This window comes from Peromyscus maniculatus, chromosome 12, assembly GCF_049852395.1.
Source record: "Peromyscus maniculatus bairdii isolate BWxNUB_F1_BW_parent chromosome 12, HU_Pman_BW_mat_3.1, whole genome shotgun sequence".
NCBI lineage: Eukaryota > Metazoa > Chordata > Mammalia > Rodentia > Cricetidae > Peromyscus > Peromyscus maniculatus.
In genome coordinates this window covers 87,400,035-87,417,381 of record NC_134863.1, presented here as the reverse complement: position 1 = coordinate 87,417,381, position 17,347 = coordinate 87,400,035, and the positions used below count along the sequence as shown (strand labels likewise).

General features: G+C 45.2%; 1 protein-coding gene across 1 annotated transcript in view; it reads right to left on the bottom strand.

Annotated features, from left to right (window-relative positions):
* Positions 1-832: 832 nt before the first annotated feature.
* LOC102913822 (interferon-induced GTP-binding protein Mx2) overlaps positions 833-17,347 on the bottom strand; it is a 28,558-nt gene continuing 12,043 nt past the window's right edge. Inside the window, exons 4-15 of the mRNA XM_042259583.2 lie at positions 15,567-15,759; positions 14,569-14,706; positions 13,819-13,973; positions 13,448-13,586; positions 12,792-12,990; positions 11,401-11,479; positions 10,313-10,435; positions 9,766-9,907; positions 6,483-6,641; positions 4,843-4,919; positions 3,406-3,657; positions 833-1,410 (exon numbers count right to left, since the gene is read on the bottom strand). Coding sequence (XP_042115517.2) covers positions 1,180-1,410; positions 3,406-3,657; positions 4,843-4,919; positions 6,483-6,641; positions 9,766-9,907; positions 10,313-10,435; positions 11,401-11,479; positions 12,792-12,990; positions 13,448-13,586; positions 13,819-13,973; positions 14,569-14,706; positions 15,567-15,759 — 1,887 coding nt within the window. The 3' untranslated portion in view covers positions 833-1,179. The remainder of the gene's footprint in view (positions 1,411-3,405; positions 3,658-4,842; positions 4,920-6,482; positions 6,642-9,765; positions 9,908-10,312; positions 10,436-11,400; positions 11,480-12,791; positions 12,991-13,447; positions 13,587-13,818; positions 13,974-14,568; positions 14,707-15,566; positions 15,760-17,347) is intronic.

Below are 17,347 nucleotides of genomic sequence, written 5' to 3'. Positions count from 1 at the left end.
TGGGAAGTGACCATTGTCTTCCTAACATCCCTCTTGTAAGCCTATTCTAGAACCTCCCAAGTCAGAGATGATACAGGTTCAAGGGTCAGAAGATATTTAGGATGGGGTCTATTGGGAGGGGACAGAGTGACTATGCATCTGGTCTGAAGCACTGCTCAGGGAGTAGGCAGTTCTTAAAGTAGTATTTCTGGAAGTCTATAAAAAGGACTCTGCTCCCCATGTCCTCCATCCTGTTTCCTGGAGAATGTCCCTCAAGTCCTTGCTCCTTCCCCTGCCTGCCAGGTTTGTCCTCTCCTTCTGGTTCTGGCATTCCTGATGGTTTAGTGCTCCTTCAATGGACCTGGTGTCAGGGCCTCTATTGGGCATCTGTCCCCAGCTAGTGTTGTGACTGTACCCAAGGCTTCCTCACCTTGAAGGCAGGAAGTACCGTGTGGATTTGGAGCTGAGTTCTAGGAGAGTCAGTCTGATGATGAGCCTTGTGTCCACTCATCTCTCAGTCATGAAGGGACTCTGCAGCTCTACTGTAGCGAGGTTATTGTCCCTCAGCTGACCTGGTCCTGCCCTGGGTGGGTGTCCAGAGCTTCCTACAGCCTCTGCTGACAATGAAACTGCTTTACATTCCCTGCAGCCGGTGCCTGTGCACAAAGAATGCAAATGTTCAACAATTTGTCTTTCCAGCTTGTCTCCATTTGCTGTAGTTCCTAGGAAATATACTCTCTTTGGTACCCAATTCCTGAGGGGAGTTGGCTTTAGTGGCCCACATATTTACCACTTGCCTTCTATTCCCTGCAGTCCTGTACAACCCCTTCCACCAATTCAAAGTGAGTCAGAGAAGTGTCAAAAGTGGTTTATTAGGAATGAATGCAATAGGTAGCTCCCTCCTGGAACGATGCACTAAAACAGGGTGCTGAGAAGGTAGAGGCCAAGGTGGGAAAGGTTCTTAGGGTGAAGCCATTGTCATATCAGAAAAGAAGCATCCTCTACCCATCTGCATCCTGTGTTTTAGAGCCTCTTTTCCTTCCTGATTTTAGAGTGAGCAGAGAGTTTCCCTTTGCTTCTGATTGCTAACAACAATACCAGGTCAGAGGCTAAAGGGTGGTGGAATAGCTACCAGGAAAGGCAGGAGCCCTGTTGTCCCTGACACACTGTCCAGGAGACACAGAGAAGGGCAGGGCCAGCTTAACCAGGGAATTTGGCTAGCTGGCGGCGAGCCTGGGCCAGCCTTGACAGCCTCTCCTTCAGGAACTTCCTCTTCTCGCTGGTGTCATTGCGTTCTTTCAAGAGCCAGCCGCAAGAGTCCTTGTCCTGCAGGAGCTGGAGCATGCCCTTCTGCAGCTGGTCAGCAAACATTTTCAGGATGAAATACTGGATGATCAAAGGAATGTGGCTGGAGATGCGGTTGTGAGCTTCCTGGAAGAGGGAGAAACAGAAGGCTTGAGGGAGAGGCACAGGGAACCTGACACCAGGTCATCTCTGAGTAGTGAGATCCCGGCAGGTACAGGCCTCATCCCCCTCAGTGTCCTGGCAGAGCAGTCCAAGGTGCCTGCTAGACTCTGGATCCCACCAGTTTCCCTGACCATCAATCAAATGGGTTTCAATGGAAAAAAGGAATATGTACTGGAACGGAGTCCACAGAGACACCCCAACTCCATTTCCAAATGGCTGATCCCTTTGCTGAGAACATTGCTTGCCTGTCCTTAAGATCAAGGCTTCTTGGCAGCAGGGAAGCAGAGCAGTCAGAGTCCTAAATGAGCTGCCTGAAGGAAGTAAGACTTCACCTGCTCCATCCTCTCTCTCAGCTGTCAGCCCCATTCCCCTCAGACAGGTTGCTCTCTCAGTTAGATGACATGTGCTGTTGGTTTCCCAAGGTTGGTGGCTCTCTGGTTCTCATTTTCCTTCTTTAGGATACAAGATTACCACGACCATAGCCCTCTGGGGATGGTTAAGCAGATGTGTCAAAAGACAACAGAGTTAGAACATGCCTGGCAAGTGATGAGCAGCTGGTCACAGCTTGGGCACAACCCTGAGTCATGGCAGGAAACAGGCTGTGTGTTCTCTAACCACAGACAACCTGGGTGAGGCCTGTCTCCCATTGTCAATCAGAAGGAGTGATTTTCAGAGATGGGGGGCAATAGAAGTCATATAGACCCCAGATATTTAGATGTTTCTGCCTTTGGTAGGAGGGAATAGGGTCTTGACTAAAAGGAAAGGATCATTTTTGAAAAAAAAAAAAAAAAAGTCCTGAATCATGCTATGTCATGTAGAGTCATTGAGGACATTATTCTCTGAGGACAAGCCAGGCAGGAAGGATAAAATCTCTACCATCCCACTTGTTGAAGTCCCCTGAATTGTCAGTGTCCCAGAAGCAGAGAGGAAACCTAATATCTACAGGTGCATGGCCATAAGATCCAGGAGCCCAGATGAAAAAGCTGGCCTTCTAGCAGCCAGTGACAGAAGTCTGTACATTAGAAGGTCACCATGACGTTCCCTGTATGGTTGCTTCCAGGTGCCTGTGGCTTTGGCTGAGTAGGACCTGCTGTACCTGGATCCCATGATGTGTGCCCCACCAAACAGATGTCAGGACCTGGCTTCCACTTGATGAGTGCATGGCATCCCAACACTGTGCTAAGGGCCCCACACTCCATTACAGGTGCTTGGGATGCTGAAACCATATCTTAGAGATGTTGTAAAATATTATTTTAAGGTGTGTTTCTTTTGTTTATGTTGCTTTTAACTCTGTGAAACTGTGTAACTGTGCCTGTGTAAAATACCTGACATCTAATAAAGAACGGATTGGCCAATAACAGCAAGGCAGGAGAAAGAATAGGTGAGACTGGCAGGCAGAGAGAATATATAGAGGGAAAAATCTGGGAGGAAAAAAGAAGTAGTCAGAGAAGGAGGAGGAGTCCAGAGTTGAGCCACCCAGCTACACAGCAAACACAGAGTAAGACTGAAATTAAGGTTTCAGAAGTAGGAAAAGGTAAAAGCCCAGAGACAAAAGACAGACATAAAAATTTATAATTAAGGAAAGATGATTAGAAATAAGCCAGCTAAGGCTGGACATTTATAATTAAGAGTAAGCCTCTGTGTTTGATTTATTTGGGAACTGGCTGGTGGGCCCCCCAAAAGGAGCAAAAACAAACAACAACGTACAAGAAGAAAGCTGATATTCTGACAATCTAAATCACACAGCCAGGATCACAAGGACCATAAAAGGCAGATGTATATGGCTCTAAACTACCTGTTTATCTGAATGAATTACAAACTCTTCCCAGAGGATCACCCAGAACTGCAGGACTGAGCTGTCCTGAAGCCTCCTTGCAGATCCATATCCTACACACAGAGACACAGAAACAAAGGGAATAAATGTCCTGACATCCAGTTCCAAAGGGTTCTCACATTTACCTGGCGGTAGGCGTCCAGATGCTGAAAGATCTCATCCATGGATGAGTTCTGTGAAACTTGAGACTGAGAGGAAGTAAAGGCACTCGACTTTGTCTTATTCTTCTCCTCCTCAGCTTCCTTCTCTCTGACCTTCTGCAAGGCTCCTCTGTAAAGTTGGTCTTGGCAGTAGATGATCTGCTCCATCTGAAAGTGAAGTCGGATCATCTTCTCTGCTTCCTTTTCTTGTTCTAATCTGATGTCTTCAAGTTTGGACTATAATGAAAGAGAAATGAAAGCCACCAGTCATCAAGAAATGCTCGCCATGGAGTAAGAGCACAGGATACTCAACAGGTCGACAAGCATATGGTCACCCAGCAGAAACAACAGCAGTCATTACCTGGGAGTATTCCCTGTACCCTCTTGCTCAGTTCATCTATGTTACACCCAGTACTGAGGGTGGAAACCAGAGGAAGCCTGAGCCAGGTGTGAAGAGCCTCTTATTTAAAGGTCAACCTTTAGTGTCAACCTGAGTGGATTTATTTTATAGATTTATTTTATGTATTGTGTGTATGTGTGTGTGTCGCATGCATTTGTGTGTACCATATTTATGCAAGTGCCTAGGGAGGCCTGAATAAAGTACTGGATCCCCTGGACCTGGGGTTACAAATGGTTAGAGCTACCTGATGTGGGTGTTGGGAATTGAACTGATGTCCTCTTAGAACTGTAAGCTTTCTTAACCACTGAGTCTTCTCTCAGGCTCCTTGTCTAGGTTTAGAATCACTCAAGAGACTTGTCTCTGAGCATGTCTTTAAGGGTATTTGCAGAGATGTTTAAGTAAGGGGCAGACCCAGGCTAATGTGGCAATGCTATCCTATATAGTTTGGGCTTCTGAACACTGCACTCATCTGTTTTCTGAACAGAACGTGACTAGCTGCCTCATGTTCCTTCTGCCCTGCCTTCCCAGTCACAGTGGACTGTATCCCCTCAAACCAGGAGTCCAAATAATACTCATTAGGTTGTTCTTACAAGATATTTGGTCACAATAAGAGGAGAAGTAAGGAAAAACCTAGGCGAGGGAACTGTGTGAATTCTTAGCCCTGACCCAGCCACTCTCCTTGCTCTTTTAGACACTTTAACTTCTACAATAAGGAGATGGCTTCCACCAGAGAGTGTGTAAAGATAAGAGGGGCTCAGTCTAGGTCAGTCACCTCCTATGGGTCTCGTGTCCTAGGATTTCAGGTCAGCCATGGAGGACAGCCATTGCCTAGAGAGGATCCTGACCTGACCATTGGAGGGATAATATATGCAAAGCTTGGTGCTGGGTGTGTCTGCAGCTGCACCTCACATTTACCATACTTTCCAGGGAAGCCAGGAGAGGAGAAGTAGTCTCAAACCAAAACATCTGTTCTCTACCATTATATTCATTATGCTTTAAAAATAATACACACTTGGTTTTACCTTGGTAGTTCTGTGGAGGTTAAAAAACTCAGCAAAATTTTTTTCAGAAACACTGGAAAAGGCAACTCGTACTATTTCTGATTGAAGAGAGAAAAAAAATCAGTTTCACACAGTAAGTGGTTAAGATGTGTTCACTCTGTGTAGATGCCAACCTGGGTAGGGGTGAGGGAGGTGGGTGCTCTCCTCCTCTGTGGTGATATTGTGTTCCCCAAAATATTTTGCACCCTAATAAACTTATCTGGGGTCAGAGAACAGAACAGCTACTAGATATAGAGGCCAGAAAATGGTGGCACTTACACCTTTAATCCTAGCATTCCAGAGACAGAGATCGACCTGGATCTCTGTGTGTTCAAGGATACAGCCAAGCATGGTGACTCACGCCTTTAATTCCAGAAAGTGAGCCTTTAATCCCAGGGAGTGATGGCAGAAAGCAGAAGGTATATAAGGCATGAAGAACAGAAACTAGAAGCTTTTAGCTGCCTAAGCATTCAGGATTTTGAAAAGCAATTCAGCTGAGGTTCATTTGGATAAGGCCTCAGAGGCTTCCAGTCTGAGGAAACAGGATCAGCTGAGAAACTGGCAAGGTGAGGTAGCTGTGGCTTGCTTTGCTTCTCTGATCTTGCAGTGTTCACCCTAATAACTGGCCTCAGGTTTGATTTTATTAATAAGTACCTTTAAGATTTATGCTACATTCCTCCCTTCTTTCTTTTCTTCCTTTTTCCGCAATAAAGAAGGAGGTACACACAGGCTTCTAGAGAACTCTCTTTAATATAAATAGCGCTGTAGGCTGAGGGTGGTTATCACTTTATATAAAGGACTCTGATTGTGCTCCTTACACGATTGTGATAAGGGCCAAGAAGGTTAGGTGACTCTGCCCTCTGACAGCAAATCCCTGTGCCCACAGGGTGAGAATGGACTGACTTCCTGAACACCACAGTGGCATCTAGAGCACAGAATGCCTACCTAGAACCAGCCCTAGAGGACAGTTCTGGGGTCAGCATTGCCTTTGTCCCCTGTCCCAGAAATAAAATGGCTGAGAGCAGCAGAAGCATTTCTTAGTAACCCTGTGCAGCACTCACTCACCTGTGACCCTGTGCAGCACTCACCAGTGACCCTGTACAGCACTCACCAGTGACCCTGTACAGCACTCACCTGTGACCCTGTCCAGCACTCACCTGTGACCCTGTGACCCTGTGACCCTGTGCAGCACTCACTCACCTGTGACCCTGTACAGCACTCACCTGTGACCCTGTACAGCACTCACCTGTGACCCTGTACAGCACTCACCTGTGACCCTGTACAGCACTCACCTGTGACCCTGTGCAGCACTCACCTGTGACCCTGTACAGCACTCACCAGTGACCCTGTACAGCACTCACTCACCTGTGACCCTGTACAGCACTCACTCACCTGTGACCCTGTACAGCACTCACCTGTGACCCTATGCAGCACTCACCTGTGACCCTGTACAGCACTCACCTGTGACCCTGTGCAGCACTCACCTGTGACCCTGTGCAGCACTCACCTGTGACCCTGTACAGCACTCACCTGTGACCCTGTGCAGCACTCACCTGTGACCCTGTACAGCACTCACCTCTGACCCTGTACAGCACTCACCTGTGACCCTGTACAGCACTCACCTGTGACCCTGTGCAGCATGTCTACAGCTGGCTCTTCCAGGACTTTGATTTGGTTTCTTATGATGGTCTCAAAGGTTTTGTAGTTCACAAACCCTGGCAGCTCTCGACCTCGATATTGCTTTTCAAATTTCCAGACTTCATTATGTAATGTATCATAACCTAAAATAGGAGGTGACTATTAGATATTTTTAAAAAACCATCTTGCACATTTTCCTAAGCAAATCCATTCTGATATTACTGAATTTACTGAGGTAAAACAAGGCAAACAAATATCTGCAAATTGGAAAATATTTGGGTTACAGAGAAGAATGTAATCTCAAGGCCGCTTCCCTCAGTTGAGGCAAAAAAGCAAGCTCAGACCAGAGACCACATCAGGAGCTGAGTGGGAGGAGGGTGTCCCTCAGCAGGAAAGGACAGGGCTAGTGAGCCCCTGGATGGCCCCAGTGTGAACTGACCTCCCTGTTCATGACACAAAACACTTAGTCCCTCTCCCCACTACTGGAAATGGGCCGCAGAGTCAGATGGCCCCAGTTTCCTTTGTGATGAACTAGCTGTTTTTATTTTTTTATTTTATCATTTTATATGGATGGGTGTTTGGCCTGCACGAATGTCTGTGCACAATGTGCATACTGTACCACCCGAGGTCAGAGAAGCCTCAGATCCCATGGATTACAGATGGTTATGAGTCACCTTATGGGTGCTGTGGATCAAAGCTAGGTCCTCTGAAAGAATAGCCAGTGTCACTAACCACTGAGCAATCAATCCAGTTTATCAGAATATTTTTAATTAAAAGAAAACTTAGCTCATTAAAGAAGACTTTTAATATATTCAGAGTTGTGAGCCAAGTTCCACAGTTTAACCCTTGATTCAGTGAAGTTTCTGTCACATCAAGGATCTGCTGCTCTCACCAGCAGTCAGTTCCTCCCTTTCTGCCCTCTCTCCAACCCTGCAGCCTCTGCTCTGCTTCGGTCCACACCATGTATGCACTCTGGGTGTTTCTGAAATGGAATCACATACCACAGGCCACTGTGACTGTGCTGGCTTTCACTCAGTATCCTGTCATCAAGGCTAATAATTAAATAAAATTTAAAATTCTAATAAATTTATTAGAGTACACAATATTTTGGGGAACACAATACCACCACATTTCCTCTCTTTTTGTCTAAAATTAAAAAAGCTTATAACTAATACAAGAAAAACTATCTTCAATAAGTATATGCAATATACAGTCAAGATTACATTAACAATGTCTAGTCCATTAACATTTGCCAGATCCAGACAAAAAACTCCATTATATATATTAACAATGTCCAGTCCAGTAACATCTGATAAACCCAGACCAAAAAATTTTCATTACTTATCTTATTTAAAACAAGTAGTTCTTTTTTAAAAGTAGATTCCATAATCTCCCTTTTTATCTTATCATATCCATATTCTCTTTTTTCTTTTCATAATACATTCAGTAGTCTACCTTTTGTCATTTTTATATCTTCCCCTTTTTCTTCAGTGTAGATTCAGTGATCTACCTATTTATCCTATTATTTCTTTATCTTTTTTCTCAGAGTAGATTCAATGATCTATCTCATATCTTATTCTCTTTTTCTTTTTGCTTTCTAGGGGTGAAGATATCTTTAGGGAATCTTGAAAAGAAAATTTTTGGGTTAATTGTCAAGTCCTCTATCATTTGTCCAGTCTCTGATGTCCCCGGGCCATGCAGCCTTTGAGTTTTTTGTTAGTCATTTGTATATTTTCTTTTCGGAAAAACATCTTTATAGTGTTTTGCCCATTTTCTAATTGGATCCAGTTGTTGTACCTTGGACTTGTAAAGCTGCTTCATATTCTTGTCTCTAGGGCCCCCTCCATCAGATATAATGGCAGGCACTTCTAAGTTTTGAAACAGGACATTGACTCTTCCCTGGAGTGAGGACACACTGCAGGGCTTATAGTGTCAGCTTCAATAGTCTGGACTTAGTAGTGGTGAGTAAGGCAGAAGTGGTGGGCACTGTGGGGACATGGGGAGTCACAGCCTTAAGTAAGTGTCTCATAAGCGTCTCTACAAAGGTACATTGCTACCCAACCTGACCACCTGCACGAAGCTGCAATAAATAGAGCATTCTACTTTGTATGTCTGTCCTGCACAGCCAAGGATGCTGTTTTTCAAAACCTCTGGTTGGTTCAAGTCAATTTGATGTTTTCATCAAGCCCCTTGAGGGAAGACAAAGTCCCCTCCACTCTGGCAGCTTTCTTAGCACAGATCTGTGATCAAAGAACTGATTTCTTGTACTTCCTCTCTGTTTCAGGTTTTGAAGCTATGAAGATGAGGTGAGGTGCTGCCTGTACTTGTATCATCCTCTCATTGTCATAAAGAAATGTATAATTACGCCCCAAGATAAAGGCACTGGACAGGCAGCAGTTTCCTCCAAGATTAAAACTTTCCATTTTGAGGGAAGCTCATGCACAAGACGTTACAAAGGAGGTGAAACCAACTACATCCTCCTGGGAAGCTCCTTAAACTCAGGAAGTCAACAACTCAGTGACTCCAGAAAGTCCCCGAAACTGACTAGATTCACCAAGCCTTCTCCCCAAGTGTATATAAAAAATAGGGACTGCTGAGACTCACTCTCAGATAAGCCAAAATCCCAGGAAGAAGCAGAGACCAATCAAGCTTCCTGTCAGAGGCTCAGATCAATTGAACTACCTAGAACTATCTTTCTAACCTGTTAGGCTGCTTGCAGTCTCTGCCCTGTGCTCCAGATTTCATGAGCCATCATCCATACTTGAGTGGGCTCTGAGATTACAGCTGTGTTTGAGTCGTTTCTATGCCTATAAGTAACTCCTCACCCATATTCCTGGATATCAACCCAAGAAAACTCATTGGTTCACCAAGTTGGATTTTGCTAGCACCTGTACTTTGGTTTGTTGACATTTCCCTATCTGATGTATTACTGAAGTTTGTAAGTTGAACTTCATTCCTAGTATACTGGCACTGAAAGGTTGGCATTTAAGAAGTTAGTAGGACATGAAGTTCCATCCTCACAGAGGGTGTGTGTGTCCTCATAATAGATGCCAGAGAAAACTGTCTCTCATCCTTAATACATGAGGACCAGGATAGATGGTGTCATCTTGGGAGCAGAGATGGAGACCTCACTAGTTACCTCATTTTCTGGTGCCTTGTCCTGAGACTTCTTAGCACCACAAAGTGTGAGTGATGGTCTCCTATTGTCTATAACAATGGAGTGTATGATTGTTAAGAATGGCAACCCAGATTGGACAAGATGCTTACCATTTTGGAAATTTTTTTCGATGTCCTTACTCCACAATAAGAACTCGTTTCGGATCCTGTTGAACAGGCGACATTCTCCCTCCTCCACATTTTCCTCCCCTTGTACTATGGCAGTGATGTCCTGGTTAAAAGTGTTGATTTTCTGTCAAGAAAGAAAACATCAGTATCAGCAGAGATCTTTCAAGTATGGGGTCAATGTAGTAAAAGGACAGGTGTGCAATGAAGGTGGATGAGCCACCTCCTCCTCCTAGGCCCAACAGAACGGTATTAAGGAGGGACACTTGCAGCAGGAAATGCCTCCCTTTTCCTTTTTCCTTTGGGATCCTTAAGGAGAACTCTTCTGTCAATGTGGATGAAAAGAAAATGCCCCCTACAAGCTCCACCCTGCACTCAACCATATTCTTTATCCTGACTCCCTTCTTAACACTAAATGGACAGGAAGCATCTCTAGCAGCCTTGGAAGCATGAGATCTGAAGAGCACCAGAAAGAGATTCCTGTGTAGACAGTGATGCAGTCATCATGCCCAGAACTATGGACAATGCTCACTTCAATCAGGAAGAAAGTTTTCTCATTGTCATCCTCTGGTATGTCTGCACCATACTTCTGCAGCTCCTCACTTGCAGTCTGGTGACACTTCTTTATTTGATTTTCTAACAAAGGCAGAGATTTCTGAAATGGAAAGAGGTGAATGGAACATAGAAATATAGACTGGGAATGCAAACAAGGCCCCAAGCCTACTCTACAGAGTCACCATGACACGTGGGAAGCATTCTGAAGTCCTGATATTATTTCCCTGGTGCAGAGCAGCACTTGAGAAGCATCCCTTTATAAACAGGTTTGCCCATGCCTGCATCTGGTATGCAACCCTGTCCACTGATCATGGTCGCCTCCTAAAAGAGCCACCCAGAGATACATCCCTCTGTCAGGGACATGAACTCTCTTCAGGGAAATGTCACAAAGCACCTTCTAGTAGCTTCTGAAACAGAGGAAATTATAACAATACAAGACTCATAAACTTTTGTGTTGTTTTCAACAGAGTAAAAGCTGCCAGGTACTGTTGTTTCAAAGGAAGGTTCCTATAACTTTGCTGTCCCCAGTCATCTCAAGGCACTGAACTCAGCAAGAATAGGCCTGATCTGTCAGCATCAAGGAGGCCCATAGAGGGTCACACAAGATCATGGTGCCCTGCCGATGCCCTGATCTGCACCTATATCCTGGAGCTGCAGGAATACCTTGAAAACAGGAGCAGTCCAGGGGAAGATCTCTTCTGAGTCTTTGCACAGCCAGTCCTCAAGCAAGTCTACACACTAAATCCACAATAGTGAGTAGTATCAATATCCCAAGTAGAGAACTAAGGTGATTTGAGACACCAGGTCAGAGAAAAGTGAACATGGCTTCTATCTGAAGAACCTGTTTGAACTCTAGCTTTTGAGATCAGCTCCAGAATGAGGAGCTCACAGCCATGCCTCAAAATCAAAGGTGACAGCAGCAAGAACCAGCAAAATCCTTCTGATGCTAGAGTTACAATTTCCCAAATACCACATGTCTGAGCAAAGAGATCTTGACCAGTTCATGTGCCCAGGATTGTCCCAGTCCAGGTTCAGCTTTATGAAGACACAGCCACCCAGGCTTACACAGATGTGTGAGATGAGCTCTGTGGTCAGTCTCTCTGCCAGAAGGGGCACTGTGGCCTTCCCATCCTCCAGAAGAACGCTGGGGGAACAAGTGAGAGGATCCCATTAGACTGAAGCAGAACACAAGTCTAGAGCCTGCTGTGGGGAGGCCTGGGCCAGTCTGGGTACTTTCAATGAATGGGTACCTTTAGACTGGTACTCATGGAGTACTTAGAGAAGGTTTTGTACAATGATATAGGGGGAACAGCTAGGAGATCTACAGTGGGCTGCAGTGAACCTCCTCAGATCATTAATAATCAGAGTAAAATCTGTTCTCCACAAAACATATATGCATGAGCACAGATATGTTATCATAGCACAATACCTCATTCCATGTGTGATACACATGAATACACATGCACACACTTCTATATGTGACACATGCAAGTATACACCACATCCTTAAATGTGTGATGTGAATGAACTCACACTTACATGTATAATACATTCAAGTATACATACCTGTCCATAAAGGCTATACATCTGAGTACATACACACACATATATAATACACAAGAAAACAAAAAATACATATAGATCCAGGTCTTTATACAAAGGCACTGACATATATTTGCATATGTATGAGGAACAAGTAAAGGGAGGAGACACTCTTCGGTCCAAGAAAGGATTTAAGCCATGGACGCTTAAAGGCATGGAGCTATACTATTCTTATGCTGCCAAAATCTGTGTTTGGAAGCTCAGATCTTATCACTTATGTCTATGGTTCTCTGACCTTGGTTTTGTTTCCAGCAAGAGCCTGGCATAGATTACTGCAGGCACTGAACAGTTGTTTATGTCATGGACTGCTAAAGTGACACCTAGCTTGGCTGAGTGACATTTTTATTGCATAGCAAAGTCATGGTGAGTTTCTGGGTCTCTGACTTTTCCTCTGCTCTGTTCTACTTGTGACTCTAGTTCCTGTGCTACTTGATTGTGGTACTTTGGGAAGTCCCCTCCTCTTTTTTTAACTACTTATTACTCTTTAAGGACTACTAAGTGCATTTCCTTTCTTTCAGGAAAGATTTTTTTTCTTATTTGTATTTTTTCTTTCTTTCTTTTCTTTTTTTTTTAATTTTTGATTTGTCGAGACAGGGTTACTCTGTGTAGTTTTGGTGCCTGTCCTGGATTTCTCACAGTAGACCAGGCTGGCCTTGAGCTCATAGAGATCCCCCTGGCTCTGCCTCCCACGTGTTGGGATTAAAGTTTTACGCCACCACTGTCTGACCTTTCAGGAAAAACTTACAGTCATTCCAAAAGTGCAATCATCCTCAGGCTGTTGCACACACACCACTCATGTCAGGTGTGTTCTTGTCAAGCAATTTTCACTGCATGGCACAGTATGGCAGAGGTACCTGAAGTGAGGGTGCTCCTTGAAGAAGGCTTGCTCCTTCTCAAGGGCCTCAGTCAGGCTCAGCTTTTCCTGGATGTCCTGCTGACCCCTGCACTTGACTATCATGTAGCCCTTCTTCAGGTGGTACACCAGGTTCCGCACCACATCAACGACCTTGTCTTCAGTTCCTCTGTCCACAAGATCGGGCTTGGTCAAGATCCCTGCAGGACAGACACTGAAATCAGAGGAAACACACCAAGAGAACAGGAAGTGTAGCTCTCACTGGGCACCAGGATCCCATCCTTAGATGAAGCCCACAGAAACCATGCAGGGTGGAAGCCCTCCCACAGAGACATGTGTAGGTGGCTTTGTGAAAACAACAAAGTCCTTAGATCAGCCACAGGCTCCTTCCTAGCACCTCTCCATGGCCATTACCCAGAGCGACTCTGTGGTCCTTACCATGGCTCCTATGACATTGAGTCTCAGAAAATATGATTTCCTCCCCATGCTTGCCCACCTCTGGCTCCTCATGCCTTTCCAACCAGGGAGATGAGATGAAGGGGTCACTTCCTCCCACCTCAGTGGGATCCTGGTTGTGAACTGAGCTTGGTCCATCTGGATCCAGGGCTTGTGTCCCCACTAGCAAACCAACACCACTGTTACCTCCCACTCTCCTACCTATGGTCCTGTCCCCTTCAGGATCCACCTCCTGAGCCATGCTCAGTGCCTCCGTGGTGGCGATGTCCACATTACTGGGGACCACCACCAGGTTGATGGTCTCCTGTTTTTGGATGTATGTCTTGATGAGTCTCTTGATCTATAAGAAATGAGATGGTGACTCCTAGTTATGGAAACAGCATTGAGAGAGAGATGGTTGTGACCATCCACTTGCTTAAGGCCCTGGCTTCCATGGATGCATCCCTCTGTAGTAAATTCTGGCCATCCAGTCTCACTTCCACATCCTCAAGGTCCCTCTTAGACATACCCTTGGACTCAGTCCAGTGCCCCTTGGGACCCAGTGTAGGTCAGAGTGGAGTCTAGAGTCTCACCTGGCGTCCGATGTCTGCGGGCTGATTGCCTACAGCCACCCTGGTGATGCCAGGCAGATCAATCAAGGTCAGGTCAGGGACATTTGGGGAGCTAACATCCAGGCTAATGAGCTTATCACTGATTCCCAGTCCTTCCCCAGCAATAAAGTTCTGACCTGGAGAGGAGGAAAAAGAAAGTGTGACCAAGCTTGGTGGGGTGGGATAAGGAGAACAGAGGGAAGATGGAGGGGATCTTATTCCAGGGAACTCTGGGAAAGCATGCCTTGGATATGCAGTGACCCAAGGGGATCTTATATAGAAACTTGTGTTGGTCCCTAACTGGTAATATTTTGAGCTTATAGACATGTTGTGAGGTAGAACCATGCTAAAGGAAATAGTTCACTGCGAGTAGGTCTATATGTCTTATTTCTGGTCCTTTCCTGTGGCACTCTGCTTCTTCTCTGTCACCACTTGCTCCTATGACAATAATGTTCCTTCCAGGATCATAGAAAAAGGTGACCCTGGATAAAAATCCTCTGAATCCAGGAGAGAAATATATCCTTCTGTAAGGCATTCTGCCAGGTACTGTGCCACAGCCACCCAAAGGAATGCAAAGCCTCTTCTGTCCTGGGGTCCTGGGTGGCAGCAGGTTTGAAGGGGTTTCATTTTCTGTGCTGGAACAAGGTCCTGACAAAATAACTCAACACTTCTCCTCTGACTCCAGGCAGTGTTGACAGGCAGTCAGAGGATAAGGGACAACAGGACACCAACCTTTGTTGATGGCATCTTCCACCTCTGAGGGATCAGAGAGCTCCAATTCAATGTCATTATAGGTGACCTTGCCTGTCCACTCCTCTCCCTGCTCCAGCTTCTTCAATTTCAGCACCAGAGGGCATCTGGTAACGATACCTAGGAGATGAGGTCCATGTTAGCCCAGTGCTCTGGTGAGCACAGTGTTTTATAGGGCCTTAGACTAACACACTTACACACACTCATCTGCATGAGACTCTGGGAATGGAAACATCTGGCCTCACTCTCATGCTGTCTCTCCAGTATGACCCCAGGTCTATATTCTTGGAATAGGAACCCAGGTCATGTTTATCCATTTGAGGTAAAAGCCACCAACCACTTCAGGCTGCTTCCTTCTAGTGTGGCGCCCTCAGCTCTGTGGGGACCTTGGTGGAACCTTTAATGTACCAGACATCTCCCACCAGGCCCCATGCATCCTGGTCACCATCCTCAGGCTACTTCCCCATACCCCCTGATATGATCTCCTTCCAACTCCTGCCTTATCCAAGGGATTTTACCTCGTCCTTGGAACACTTGGGCTCTGACCTCTTCCTGAGCATTCAATGACCACACCAGCCATGGAGTTTAAGCAGCAGCACTAACCTGGACACCAGTCTCTTCTCCAAGGGGAATGGTCACCTCAAAGAAAGGACCTAGGGAACTGACTCAATTAGTTCCACCCCAGTACTTGTGCTCAGCCCCGACACCTACAGTGACTGTTGGATACAGAGACTGAAAGGAGATAACCTAGGCTGAAGGAAGGCTTGAGAAGCTGCATGGGTGGAGCCCTAACCACTTCGACTGGTGCCCTTGTGAGAGGAGGAAGAACCTGCAGGCTGCTCAGGGGAAAGGCTGCCCACAGTCAAGGAGAAAGACCACCTTGACCTTCATTCTGCTGTGGGCCCAAACTGGGAGGGATCTGTCTCTATCTTTGAGCCCCAGGTCCACAGCCTAGCAAGGCAATAAGCATGAGCTCTCACCACTGCCTCTGGGGAGGGCCACTCCTGACAGTGCTTCCAGCACAGAGCTCTTCCCTGAGCTCTGGTCCCCAATGACTGCAATGGCAGGCAGGGCCAGGTCCTGCTCCACGCCCAGGGCCCGCAGGGAGTCGATGAGGTCAATGCAGGGCCGCACCTTCTCCTCATACTGCCTGCAGAGGTTGTTCAGGGACTCCTAGATGAGGGCAAAGAAGAGTGAGTTTATGCTCCATGTTAGCGTTCCTGCAAAGACAGCTGAGTTCAAGGATAATGTGCATGTTGTTAGAATCCCCAAGAGTGAGAAATGGGCTGAAATGTATTTGAAGAAACACAAAACATTGCTTCTTCTGTGTTGATGAAAAAGTCAGGACCCATGTTGTTGTGTATTGCTTTCTCCCAGGGTCTATGGAAGAGTCTACCAACCAGCTGACGATCTAATCTGAGGGTTATTCAATGAATCTAAGGACACTGAGTTCTTTAGTCCATTCTCTTTATTCTTCTTAATCTATTCCATCTACAAAGCTTCTTCTCTGTTCTCATACTTAGCTCCCCTCAGTCCCTTTTTCGTTCAGTCCCTTCTGCTGTTCTCTTATATCTCTCTAGTTCTCTCCATCTTCTTTCTCATCTTTGTTCTTCTAAATCAGTTCCTTTCCATGCTGTTGTTGGAAGCGGTATGTATACACAAGCAGTAATTCTTTAACAGTGCAATTCCAGGCTTAAAGTGTTCAGGGTCACAGAGAGAGGTGATAAGGATCCACACATAAAGCAATGTCAGCTTTGATTAACAACCCAAAGCGGGAAGTGACTAAGGGGAGTTCTCTGGTGAGGTCAATTAAAGGCTAAGATCAATTAGGGAATTCTAAAATGTAATTTAAGTGCTCAAAATATAATCTAGAAATGGCTAGGTAGGATGTTAGTGGTCTATAAATGCCAATAAGTCACTAGGAAAGTAAAACTGTCTTTATTTTCTAAAGCACCACTTTTTTCCCCTGCTCTTCCCAGCTGCAGCCCTGGAAGGGCAAGGGACATATGCTCAGTTGCTAAGCAACCTATGCCAGAGCTTGTAGCATTTGGTTAGTAAGAGCACTTTTGCTTGGAGTAATTGCTGAGGAGAAAATCTAGGAATAGCATCTGGCTGAGGAGGATTAAAATTTAATTTGCACAAGAATCAAAGCTTGACACCTATCATCTGCTTGGCCTTGCCAGAAATTTCCTTTGGTCAATGGGAAATAATTACCTTAACTCAATAACTAGCAAGTGTAGAACATCATCCCAGAAATGTGAGCAGTAAATCTCTTAATTTACTTTGTCCAGTTTTTGCCATGGCCCTATAAAAAATGGTGAACAAGGGAAATTGAATGGCTTTACTTCTTGTAAATTAGTGTCTTGTGTAAATAACCTGGGATGAAGGTAAAGAGTTGAGGATTTAATTGTTAATGGTCATTTTCTCTTATCTGTAAGTGAGATGAGCTAATTCTTATCTATGTGCAGCTTGTCCTTGGATAAAAAGGTATCTTTGTTGAAATACTTTTGTCTGGAGAATGGCCCTGGCCAGATGTAAGCTAATGAAGAATAAACACAGCTGGGAAAAGTTACCCAATTACCCCAAAATTATAGGGGAAGTTTTGTCTATAAGATTGAGATGCAGTCATGAGATTACATGTACACATAACATTGAGATGCATGGTAAACAGGGAGAATCATAGCTGTTATTCACAAGAAGTTTACAATAAGAAACAGCCAATTCATTTAAAAGGCAGTAATTCCATAACATCTTGTATGAT